The 13,060-nt window shown below is 44.0% G+C and overlaps 1 protein-coding gene across 1 annotated transcript in view; it reads right to left on the minus strand.

Annotated features, from left to right (window-relative positions):
• PI4KA (phosphatidylinositol 4-kinase alpha) overlaps positions 1–13,060 on the minus strand; it is a 105,870-nt gene that overhangs the window by 71,756 nt on the left and 21,054 nt on the right. The window contains exons 3-10 of the mRNA XM_056120671.1: positions 10,176–10,269; positions 7,480–7,568; positions 6,272–6,344; positions 5,286–5,545; positions 4,323–4,389; positions 2,492–2,640; positions 892–957; positions 418–514 (exon numbers count right to left, since the gene is read on the minus strand). Of these exons, the coding sequence (XP_055976646.1) occupies positions 418–514; positions 892–957; positions 2,492–2,640; positions 4,323–4,389; positions 5,286–5,545; positions 6,272–6,344; positions 7,480–7,568; positions 10,176–10,269 (895 nt within the window). The remainder of the gene's footprint in view (positions 1–417; positions 515–891; positions 958–2,491; positions 2,641–4,322; positions 4,390–5,285; positions 5,546–6,271; positions 6,345–7,479; positions 7,569–10,175; positions 10,270–13,060) is intronic.

Raw genomic sequence — 13,060 nt, forward strand, 5'->3', positions numbered from 1 at the left:
AACAAAAACAAAAAATGAGGGACCTTGAATAGTGGTGGAGGGATACCGGCACCTTTGTGGCGGGTGCAGTGCAGTAACACTGTAAGCCTAAATCATGAATTAAACACTAATATAAAGCACATCACCTCAAAAAAAATGTTACGAGTGCCTGTTTTTATTTATTTATTTAAGTTGTTTTTTTTCCCAATATTGTAAAATGTTAAAGTAGACATGTTAAAGTGTGCAAGATCATGATAACACAACAAGATCCCTGAGGAAACCATCCCATTGAGGAAGGTATCACTGAAGGTACAGGTGCATAGTAACATGACTGTGTTATCTGTGTGTGTACTTAATGGACTGGCTGAAAAGAACACACCAACATATCAGAAGACAGTTCCATCTACTCACAAATCAGCACATATAGACGGTACTCACCCTTCATGTGGTACAGAGTGTCTCGAAGCATCTTGAACATGGCCACGTAGAGGGGGTCACTGAACGTGGTGTAGTAGAGGTCAGCACCAGGGTTGGCCTGGGGGGGGGGATGGGGAGATGCACATGATCACAGCACAGAAACTCCTCTGGACTTTTTTTTTTTTTTTTGCTTTTTGGGTCACACCCGGTGATGCACGGGAGTTACTCCTGGCTCTGCACTCAGGAGTTACTCCTGGCGGTGCTGCTGCTCAGAGTCAGTATGAGGGGATGTGCTTCAGATAACCCCACAGAGCAAGCTCGCAGGTAGCAGGGAAGCTATCACTACTGGTGCTGGAGAAATTTAGTTGAAAATTCACTTCTAGCCTTTTCACCCCAGGCCTCACGCCCCACCCCCCAAAAAAATCCTCCCTGCTTTCTCTGGGTAGATGCTCAAACCAGATTGCTCTCGCTGTAGCACGCTTAGAAGAGACATACCTCCACTACGCTGGCTACCACCGCGTCCAAGGATTTGAGAACAGGCTCCTCAACAATCTTCTTCACCTACCAGAGAGACAAAGGGTCATGGGCACCTGACAAACACAGTGAGACGGAGATACCAGCTCCTTCTATTAAAGACCAAACTATGGCAGATGAACCACACACAGGTTCAGGTGGTGAATATGATGAAAGTAACAGGTTAACAACATACACATTGTGACTTTGTGTAATCTGTGCCCACAAAATACCCTTCAACAGGGACTTCCACATGCAAAACATGAGTTCCAGTCCTTTGAGCTATCTCTCTGGCTGCTATTTAGCGCCCGGAGTTTCTTGTTTGGTTTTGGTTTGGGAGCTACACACAGCACAGGGTAGTTTATGGTCCTGGGAATTGAACTTAGGCCTCCCACACCAAAGGATGAACTCTGGACCTTTGAGTTCTCTCCCCAGCCCTACTACCTATGTGATTTTTTGAGTTTCTGGGCCATACCCAGTCGTGTTCCTGGTTTACGCCTGGCTGTGTGCTCAAAAATCACCATTGGTGGTTTTGTTTTTGTTTTTTTTTGGCTTTTTGGGTCATGCACTCAGGGGTTACTCCTGGCTTTGTACTCAGAGAAATCACTTCTGATGGTGCTTGACTTACCATATGGGTTGCTGGGAATCAAACCCAGGCCGGCCGTGTGCAGTGCAAACGCCCTCCCTGCTGTACTATGTCTCCGACCGTTCCTGATGGTTTTTAAGGGGATGAAATGGGTTTCCAGGGATCGAACCCAAGTTGGCTGCATGGAAGGCAAGTGCCCTACCTGCAGTACTACTGCTCAGGCCTTTACATATGTTTTATATCATATATCTTCAACCCAAAAATGAATAAATCAGTCTGAGTGATTTCTGTTCATTCCAGAGAGGAGAGGGGGCACTCTCTACAATATACTTCACAATGTCAGAAGTTTATTTCTTCCCTCATATTATTTTCCAAACAGAAAGTCAGGTACTTACTATTTTTAGTTTTTAGGCAATACCTAAAATCTATCCTAAAGAAATTTAGGTGAAAATTCCTGCTTAGCCTAGGTTACAGTTAACAATGATTTCCTTACCTCTGAAATGTGGATGCATGCCTGTCTTCTCTACATGATAGGTACAATGATTAAGCTTCCCAATTCTTATTGAGAAAGCATTTCACAATAACTCCATGAATTTTATCTTTTATGCCACTTTATGACAGTCATACTTTATGAATGCCATTTCTTCGCCTGATTACCAAATTCTGAATTGAAATACTGAAAAACTCCTAATTTTGTTTATTTTTTTTTCTAATTTTACTTTGTAAAAACTTCAAGGGGGCTGGAGCGATAGCACCATGGGTAGGGCATTTGCCTGGCATGCGGCTGACCCGAGTTTGATCCCCAGCATCTCATATGGTCCCCTGAGCACCTCCAGGAGTGATTCTTGAGTGCAGAGCCAGGAGTAACCCCTGTGCATCACCGGGTGTAACTCAAAAAGCCAAAAAACTAAAAATAAAAACTACAAGGTCGTCAGCACTGGCAATTGTATTGATTGATTATATTCATGATCTGTTTATCCACAGTGTTTTACTTACCAAGTTTAGGAGTTCCCGCAGCATTTCTAATGGAATATCGAATTCCTTATATGTAATGCCATTGAAAAGAGGAGAGACAGAGAAGCTGGAACTGATGGTCGAGAAGTAGTAATCAGGATCAAGGGTACTCCCATCATGCAAGCAAGAAACTTCCAAAAAGAAAACAAAAAAGGTTAGTCCTAAAAATACAAAATACGGCCTGAAGCTGATTCTCAAAAACCAACCAAGATGTAGATTCAGCTGCTAAGAACAGGTGTGGCCCGAAGCCAAAACCAACCAACCAACCCGAACAGGTAAATCTGCGGTAGAGCATCTGCCTTGTAGGAATGAACCTGCTGTACTACTGCTCTGGCCCCGCTCTCTCTTTTTAAAAGAAGTGTTGTTGTGCTTGGGGTACAATGTTACTCCGGGTGTTATGAGGGCAAGCAATACAATGCTGCGTATTAAACTCACAGCCCTGCACACACACAAGGCATTTGCTCTGCTCTTTGAGGAACCTCACAAGCCCCAATTTATTTGGTGGGGAAGGGTGGGCATACCAAATGGTCCTCTGGGATCATACCTGGGTCTATGCTTTTAGGAGTGCGCCCCGACAGTGCTCTGAGTGAGATATGCAGTACCAGGAATTCAAAAGAGGATCTGAGGGATACATTTTCTATCATTTAATTAGAATCTTCCCTCAAGGTTAAAGTGGAGGCGATTTTAACAGGGATTTGACACTGCATAAGCTGTCTTACGAATCAAATCCCATCAGGTAAAAATTCTTTCTAAAGAGTAAAGCTCCACTTGGGGCATCATCACTACATCCTATTTTAATGTCTAAAAAGATCATCAAAGGCCAGGAGAGAGTTCACAGGGTAGCGCACATGCTGTGCACACTCCAGGCCCTATGTTCCATCAGTGCATTCCCAGTCCCAGCACAACAGGGTACAGCCTCTAGCACCACAGCACCTGAGCACCAATCTCTCAGGCCCACAAGGCTGGGCCCAGCATCACTGGCAGTGGTCCTAGGTACCTGAGCACTGCTGGGGAAACCCCCCAAATTAAAACTAAATTGAAAAAGAAAAAAAAAGGACTCATTATTGGTAGACTACCTAATATCAATATTCTCACAGATTAATGTACTAGTTTTCTTTTCTCGTCTGTGCGGATTTTGGGACACACTTGGCTATGCTCAGGGCTTACTGCTGGCTATTTGATCCCTATCACCACAGGATCACCTGAGCACCACTGGAGTAACCATGAGCACAGAGCTAGAAGAACCCCTTGAGCACTGCTAGGTGTGGCCCAAAAAACAGAAACCAAACAAACAAAATACAGAGGATTAAAAAGTACACAAAATAGGGCCGGAGTGATAGTACGGTGGGGAGAGTGTTTGCCCTGCAAGCAGTCAACCCAAATTTGATCCCTGGCACCCCATATGGTCCTCTGAGTCCCAGAGTGATCCCCAAGTCAGTCAGGAGTAAGCCCTAGCACTGACGGGTGTGGTGTCAAAACAAAATAAACCAAAGTGCACAAAATAATACGGAGGTCCTCATGTACCTGCCACTAGAAATTGGTAAGGCTTGAACCAACTGACCCCAGCAACAAATATGGTCCCTTGAGGCCTGCCAGGAGTGATCCCGCACAAGAGCGAAGAGTGCGCCCCAAGCTCTGCCGGGTGTGGCAACCCCAACCTCCCCCGCAAAAAAGCTTGACTGGAAACAGAAAATAAATGGTTTCTAAAAGCAATGACACTCTAGATGCATGAGAGCAGAGTCACAGAACCAGCATCCCCATGTACGAGTGTCTGTGTGCTGCTGTTCAGGTGGAGATCGATGTTCTTGCCCACCTTCAAAGTAGTGAAAGGCAGATCCTCCAGGGGAACTGGGAGGAGGCATCCCACGCTCAGGGCTGACCTGGAACACAACCACACTGCCACATCAGAAAAGGCCAAGCTTTAAATCAAATTCACTGTACACAAGGTTTCTCTCCCAACCCAAAGTTGTACTCTAAGTCCTGGTTCTAGCCTCACCTCTTCCCTGCATCTCACCAAGGCTTCTGTTTTTTCCACTATATACCAGATTGCTAAATTCTTGTCTAGTCATATATTTAGTACCATGTTATTGAGTGATAGCACAGCGGTAGGGCATTTGCCTTGCACGCAGCCAGCCCAGTCATACCGGGTTCAATTCCTTGGCCCTCTTGGAGAGCCTGGCAAGCTACCGAGAGTATCTTGCCCACATGGCAAAGCCTGGCAAGCTACCCATGACGTATTCAATATGCCAAACACAGTAACAACAAGTCTCAAAATGGAGACGTTACTGGGCCCGTTCGAGCAAATCAATGAACAACAGGACAGTTAATCAGTCAAACAGTTATTGAGTAGAATTATGCCTTTTCCCATGATTCAATTATGCTTAAAAAAACCCTTTTTTTTTTTTTTGCCACACCAATCAGTATTTCAGGGATCACAACTGGCTGGGCTAGGGGGATTATATGGGGTGCCAGGGATCGAATCTGGGTTTACCGTGTGCAAGACAAACACCCTACCCACTGTACTATCACTTCAGCTCCTCAATTATACACTTTTTATGGGCATCAACTATCTTCAGAACAGACTGCTGTGCAACAAATACTCCAGGAGGTGAAATCACTTGTAAATATTAAAAAAGGAACACTCGAGGCACTGCATTATAGAAATTTCTAAGGATAGTCTTTCACATTTATACATTTCCTTAAACAATACAAGCTCACTCTTCAGGTGAGCACTGAACAAGAGTGCTCCCCTGCCCGACCCCAGGAGGAGCCCCACCTGGGCAATGCTGGACACACTGCTGGTCTTCCTCTTCAAGGGGCCCTCCTGGCACACACTCAGCAAATTGCTGGGCAGGATGGAGCGGAAGTCATTGAAGGAGCGCCTTCGAACACCTTCCAGCTCCTCCGGGACCCGCAGGGAATGAGGAGGGACTTTGGGAAAGAGTTTTGAGAGGAGAGACTCTTCGGTGTTGCTGTAACGGCCAAATGCTCGTGAGATTCCTATCAGGCATGGGATCGAGTATTTGCAAAGGTATTCTAGAAGACAAAGTGAGAATGTCACCAGAGCATAAAGTTACCTGTGAGAGAGCCACACCATGAGACACTGGTACATATCTCAGAATCCAACCACCAACTGCTGGGAGTCAGGATAAGTGGCAGCACCTGTCAAGTGGCAGGTGAGGAGTTTCCCATCTGTCACTAACAACTCTGGACTGGGACTGCCTCACAAACAGTTGCTCTCTTTGGTCCTAACCTATTTCTGTCACATTAAAATCAGTAATACAACTAAGCTACATTTCCAGGTATCTTAACTAAAATTTATATATATTTATTTCTCCTGGCAGCTACCCGTGATGTATTCGATATGCCCAACACAGTAACAACAAAGTCTCATGATGGAGACGTTACTGGGCCCGCTCGAGAAAATCGATGAACAACGGGAGGACAGTGACAGATTTCTCCTGGAATCATAATGGTAGCCTCAAACTAAACAGGGAAATTCCCTTTATATTCATTCAGGCATTATAGGGCAGGAGATAGGTGAAGAACTAAGGTCCCAGAGGCTAATCCAATTTGTCCAAGGTGACCCAGCAATCAACTATGTAGGTGCACGTGAACCCCAAGTCATTTACTAGCTAACATGCAGCAAAGGCACCCTTCTAGGAAGATTTTCATCCTTAGGTACTCAGGGCAAAGAACAGAGGACTGGGAAGAAGCCAGGGAAATAATCACAAAACCACTTTATTGGATCTATGAGCATACCTTTGTCTTGAATCTCCAAGGCCTGACACATTCCCAAAAGGACATGCAAAACCTGCAAAAGTGCTTCTAAAATCTGCAAGTGGCAAGAAAATAGAAAAACAAGGTTACAAGTAAAAATCAATGTAGTTATCACAAAATCCATAATTAGAAGGAGCCTTGGACATCCTGTCCAGCTCAACATCTAACACATAATTCCCCACATGAAAACTCTGTTGAGGGGTCAACGTTGCAGGGACAGGAAGTTTCTGGGACCCTCCCAATGCCTGGGTCAACCAGGCATAAGGTTATGCCCACTGGCTCGTGGGGCTGTCCTTTCCCCATATTCTGGAAACACGGCAGACTCTCCAATTTCTTTTTGTTTTTCTAGGTCAGATCTGGTGGTGCTCAGGGCTATTCCTGGCTCTGATTCAGAGATTTCTCTTACTGGGGCTCTGGGGATCAAACATGCAAGGCAAGCACCTTAGCCCATTGGACTATCTCCCTGGCTCCCATTCAATTTTTTTTTTCATGGCCCAATACCAATAATTTTCTTCAACCACTCTTACTTAACAAATCCTTTAAGATACTGATTATTGCCTTGGTTTTACTGTCCAGGGTAACCTAATACCTCAAAACTGTGGTGCTCAGGACAAAATACATCAATGCTTCTGGAATGCTGGACTCACCAAGTAGCCACCAACTCAACTCAGATTCTATGTACATGATGTGAACTTTTCAGTGATTATGTCACATTGCTGGTCCAGTGAGCTTATAAATACTTAAATCTTTTCCAGACATGTTGCTCTTACTTTCTGCCACCTCTATGTAAATATTCAGGGTTGTGTTTTTTTTTTTCTTTTTGATTTTTGGTTTTTGCCTTTTGTTGTTTTCTACAAGCACTCATGAAATTAGCTTCTTTTTTATTGATTTTAAAAATTGTTGTTATTGTCAGGGGGCCACACTCGGTACTGCGTGAGGTCCCCAGCGCCATTCCCTGTGTTACTGGGGTGGGCATGTGTACTAGGAATCAAACCCAGATTCTCCACATGCAAGGCATGTGCTCTCCCACTGGGCCACATGCTCAGGCTTCCATTTTAATTCTTTTCACTCTTTTCATCAGTTTGGAACTCTGAGAAATATGTATTAATTCATTATATTTTTTGGGCCAGAGATAGAGCTCAATGTTGGAGCACGTTTTTTGCGTTATCCTTGGCACATGACCTACTTACCTCATTCCTAAGACCAGGGTCCCTATAAGCGACATCAGACAGCAAAGTTACCAAGCAGAAGCTAAAGCTTTCTGCAACTGGGAGGGCACCTAAAAGACATACAGGCCAAATCAGATAATCACAAATGAGACATTTGACCACATTCATAGGCACCCAATTCACTATATTCCCTCTCTTATGTGACGTGCCAGGGATCAGTTTAAAGCATCAGTTATGGGGCCGGAGCGATAGCACAGCGGGTAGGACGTTTGCCTTGCATGCAGCCGACCCAGGTTCAATCCCCGGCATCACATATGGTCTCCCAGCACCACCAGGAGTAATCCCTGAGCATCGTTGGGTGAGAACCAAAAAGCAAAAAAAAAAAAGTATCAGTTGTCCTTGATGATTATCAAAGAACAGACAAGGGCCTAACATGTTTGCTAAGAAATAGAGCCCTACTTTAATCTAATAAAATGTGGTTCACTCTGTCTCCTCAGCTAATTTCTGAAGGCCATACAGCTCTTGTGATATTCCTTTTCTAATTGTTTGTGGGTCACTCCTGGCTCTGTGTTAGGAGGTTACGCCTGGTAGGACTCAGGGGACCATAACCAGTGCCAAGGATCAAACATGAGTTTGGCTAGTGCCCTGCCTGCTGCACTACCTCTCTAACCCAACAGTCCATTTTATTCCCTACTTAAAAGAAGTGAGAAATCAATCGATAGAGTGTAAGAGATAGTATACAGAGGCTAATTGTTAAATATCAATTACTACTACAGGTGGAGCAATAGCACAGCGGTAGGGCGTTTGCCTTGCACGCAGCCAACATGGCCGACCGGAGTTCGATTCCTCCACCCCTCTTGGAGAGCCCAGCAAGCTACCAAGAGTATCTCGCCCGCAGCAGGTAGTGCAGTATTCGACATGCCAAACACAGTAACAAGGCTCACAATGTTATTGGGCCCGCTCGAGCAAATCGATGAACAAAGGGAGAACAGTGATACTGTGATCAATTACTACTCCTTTATAAAGAGAATTTGGTATTTCTTATTTTAATAAGTGAGCAAAGTTCGAATCAGAACTTCCAGAGACCTGCTGTACACCTAAGTTTTTCGGCCCCCCTCCAGCAGGGAGGCTCTCAGGAGCCCTGGTGGTGGGAAGGGAGCACTACAACAAGCATACCAGGAAAGAAGCACTGTGTCTTCAGAAGGGGCTACTGCATAGTCAGTCAGTAGGACCCATCAATTTTGGATGCTGAGTCAAAGGCACAGAATAAAAGAGACACTGTTTTAAGGACATGATCCTGGTATATGGTTGGAGACTGTTAACTTCTACTTCTGCATTTATGGCTCTCAGGAGCAGCTCCAGACCATTCTCACACCAGAGTGTATCGCAGAATCACAGGAAGGTTTGTTAAAATGCCGTCTGCTTGCTTCCCAGGCCCAGAGAATGCTGCAAATTCGCATTTCTGACAGGTTCCTAATTGGTGCTGATGTTGCATTGGCTCTGTAAGAACTCCTGCTCCAGAGTTTAAAAGTCATACTGCCTGGATAAAAATTTTTTGAAAAGGACAGCAACAAGTGGGGTACACATCTCAATGAACTGGAGTAAAAACTGCCTTTAAAACTGGAGTGAACCAGAAGGATGTTACTGAGACTAGTAGAGCCCATCTAACACAGCAGAGAGGTGCCACCAACAAAATGAAGAAGGGCCTTCTGCAGCTCCACACTCTTGCTTTATCAACAGTAGCCGCAGGTCTCGTGGAAGACTACAAGGAAAGTCTATGGGTCTTGAACTCTAAAATGCCAAGATGATTATGAAGTATGGGGAATCAGTATATCAAAATATCAGCATACTAAGGTGACAGCATCATGTTTGGCACATAATAGACCTATAAAACTATTCTGGAAGGCGAAAAAGGAAAAATAAAAGGAGGAAGAGAGGATGATGAAGAAAAGAGGAAAAATCATGACTTTCTTTTGAGATCAAAATAGAATACAAGATAAAGAGAAATCTAAATCAGGAGCCTGAGCAGGTAGGGCATTTGCCTTGCACATAGCCAATCTGGGTTTGGTCCCTGGCATCCCTTCTGGTTCCCCAAGTGCCACCAGGAGTAATTCCTGAGTTGAGAGCCAGGAGTAACCCCTGAGAATTGCCAGGTGTTACCCAGAAAGACAAAAAAAAAAAAAGAAAGAAAGATATAGAAAAGATTTTTCTCCATTTCTAAAGGGGCAAAGTTTAACTAAAACTTGGCCATGCCAAGTTATATTTAATTATAGCTATTTCTACTGGTGCCTAATCACCCATCTCACCCTTCCTTTTTGAGTAGCAGCAGTGTAATTTGGAAAACTGACTTCACTCTTGAAGAGTCAGCCTATTAATCCTGCCCTAGGGGTAACAAAAAAACTCATTTGCAGATGGGCAGATGACCCAATTCTGGCTAATGAGACATAAGAAAAAGTTCACAAAGGTCTCCGAGTTTCTATTCTCAGAGTGCAATGAAAGGAGAGTTTGATCTGGCCCTTGTTCGAACTGACCCAAAGTCTCTAGACAATAGTGAGTTAGTGGACCCCATGTCGCTACAGGCAGGAAGTAGTCCTCCTGTTAAAAGTAGAACCACCAGAAGTGACCTTACAGATGTGAAAGCACAAATACTTGATCTCGACATACATAAAACATACATGTTTTTCCTTACATTCATGAAAAACATTTTGAAAAATTACCTCTGCCTTTTCTAGCTGTGCTTTCTTCTACCCAATACACTTTTGGAAGACCTTTAAGAAGTCGAAGAAGGTAAGGAACCACAGAGTCTTTGTGCTAAAAAAAAAAATTTAGTAAGATATGTGATTAAAAACTTCTTAGCATATAATAAGTCTGGAACAAATCATATCTACAGCCTAATCATCTGAAAGATGGACAATCACATCCTTTCTTCACACTAACATTTTTTTAGTGGATCCACTCCTGACAGTGCTCAAGGACCAAATCGAGAGTCTCACAGATGAAAGGCATGTGCTCTCACCTCTGAACCTCAGGTCCTTCTGGCCTGCTCAGTATCTCTTAATTCAAAATACTGCTCTAAAATGAAAATGCTGGGGCTGGAGCGATAGCACAGCGAGTAAGGCGTTTGCCTTGCACGCAGCCAACATGGCCGACACAGATTCGATTCCCAGCATCCCATATGGTCCCCCGAGCACCGCCAGGAGCAATTCCTGAGTGCATGAGCCAGGAGTAACCCCTGAGCATCGCCGGGTGTGACCCAAAAAGCAAAAATAAATAAATAAATAAAATGAAATGAAAATGCTTGGAGCCAGAGAGATAGTGCAATACGTAGGGTGCTTGGCTTGCAAGTGACTGATCTGGGTTTGATCCTTGGCATATCATACAGTCCCCCAAGCACTCCCAGGAGTGAATCCTGAATGCAGAGTCAGGAGTAACCCCTGAGCATCTCTGGGTGTGGTACCCAAAATAAAATTAAATAAATAAAAAAAATTAAAATGCTTATATTTTCTTCAAATGAAAAATATCTTTAAAATAAATCTGGGGCTGGAGTGAGAGTACAATGGGTAGAATGTTTGCCTTACACATGGCCAACTTGGGTTAAATTCCTGGCACCCCATATGGCCCTCCAAGCACCGCCAAGAGTGATCCCTGAGTGCAGGACCAGGAATAAGCCCTTCCAGGTGTGCCACCAAAACAAAATACAATGGTCAACCACTTACTTCAATTAGCTAGGTAATATTAAAAAACAATTTGAGGGGCTGGAGCGATAGCACAGTGGGTAGGGTGTTTGCCTTGCATGCAGCCGACCCAGGTTCAATTCCCAGGATCCCATATGGTCCCCCGAGCACCGCCAGGAGTAATTCCTGAGTGCATGAGCCAAGAATAACCCCTGTGCATCGCCAGGTGTGACCCAAAAAGCAAAAAAAAAAAAAAAAAAAAAAAAAAGACCAATTTGACATTTTCTTTTAGAGCTATAACACTACTCTGGAGCGATAGCACAGCGGGTAGGGCGTTCGCCTTACAAGCGGCCAACATGGCCGACCCAAGTTCGATTCCTCCGCCCCTCTCGGAGAGCCCGGCAAGCTACCGAGAGTCTTCGATATGCCAGACACAGTAACAACAAAGTCTCCAATGGAGACGTTACTGGGCCCGCTCGAGCAAATCGACGATCAACGGGAGGGCCTTTACCTTTACCTTTACCCTAGTGTTTGGAGTTTCCACAGATATACTACTCTGGAATGACTCCTGGCAGTGCTTGGGGGACCATGCAGTGCCAAGAATCAAACCCAGGGCTCACATGCAAAGCGAGAACTCCAGACACAGGAGCCACCTCCTTGCCCTACAAAATTGCTTTTTAATTCATCTTTTCATTTTGTTTTGATTTGGGGGTCATAACCAATAATGCGCCTCCTGGCTCTATGCTCAGGGGCCATTCCTGGTTGTACCTAAGGGTTCATACAGCGCTGGAGATTGAACCAAAGCCTCCTGCATGCAAAGCATGCACACCAGCCCATTAAGCTGTATCGTTAGAAGGGGGCCGGTGCAATAGTACAGCAGGTAAGGCACTTACTTGTTTTACACACAGTCAACCCAGGTTCATTGCTATCCTGAGGCCATGAGAAGTCATTCCTGAGCATAGACCTAGGAGTAAGCACTAAGCACATCCATGCATGGCCCCAAAACAAAAACAAAACAAACAAGAAAGACATACTAAGGTACTCAAAAACTAAATCTCTACTTAGCACTTTCTGGCTTTTTGTTTTGTTTTGTTTTTGCCATTCTCAGCAGTGCTTAGGAATTACTCCTGACTGTACTCAGGGATCATTCCTGGTGGGCTAGGGGAAACATATAAGGTGCCAAGGATCAACTCTGGGTCTGTCATGTGCAAGGAAAGCACCCTACCTGCTGTACTATCCCTCCAATCCCTAAGTCTAGCACATTCTTTAAAAAGATGTTATTATATTAAAATATTTTTTTAAAATACTGTCTTTCTAGGGCAGAGAGATAGCTCAGTGAACTGGAGCATATGTGCATATGTGCATATAAGCAGGGGAGTCAGATTCAATCCCTGGCCCCTCAAGGTCCCCCCAGACCAAAATGAGCATAGCTTCTGAGTATTTTTGGGTGTAACCCAAAAATTAACGAACAAAGAAGAAAAAATACCATCCTTCTTTCAGAAACAAAAGTTGCTGAGTATGATCAATAAGCATTTTACTGAGAGTGAATACAAGTCTATTCTAAAGGGCATATAATTACTTTTCCAAGGTATTTTAAGTGATTTTCTGTCAAAAAACAAGAACAAATTTTTAAACAACATAATATATTCACATAGTTCAAAACCCAAAATTCCTTAAGAAGTCTTATTTCCCAGAGGAAGAAGGACAAATGCCGGATTTCTTTTATATGTAGTATATAAACAAAGAAAGGGAATAGAATGGTGACTGAAAACGAATCCTGGGACTCTGATAACAGACCAGAGTGGGAAGGACAATGAGAAATAGGGTTGGGGAGGGATGGAGCTATAAACATTAACAATGCTGCAATAAATAAATAAATAAATTTTGGGGTCTGAGAAATAGTACAGTGGTTAAGGCTCTTGCCTTGC

Source organism: Sorex fumeus, unplaced genomic scaffold, assembly GCF_029834395.1.
Source record: "Sorex fumeus unplaced genomic scaffold, SorFum_2.1 ptg000043l, whole genome shotgun sequence".
NCBI classification, from domain to species: Eukaryota; Metazoa; Chordata; class Mammalia; order Eulipotyphla; family Soricidae; genus Sorex; species Sorex fumeus.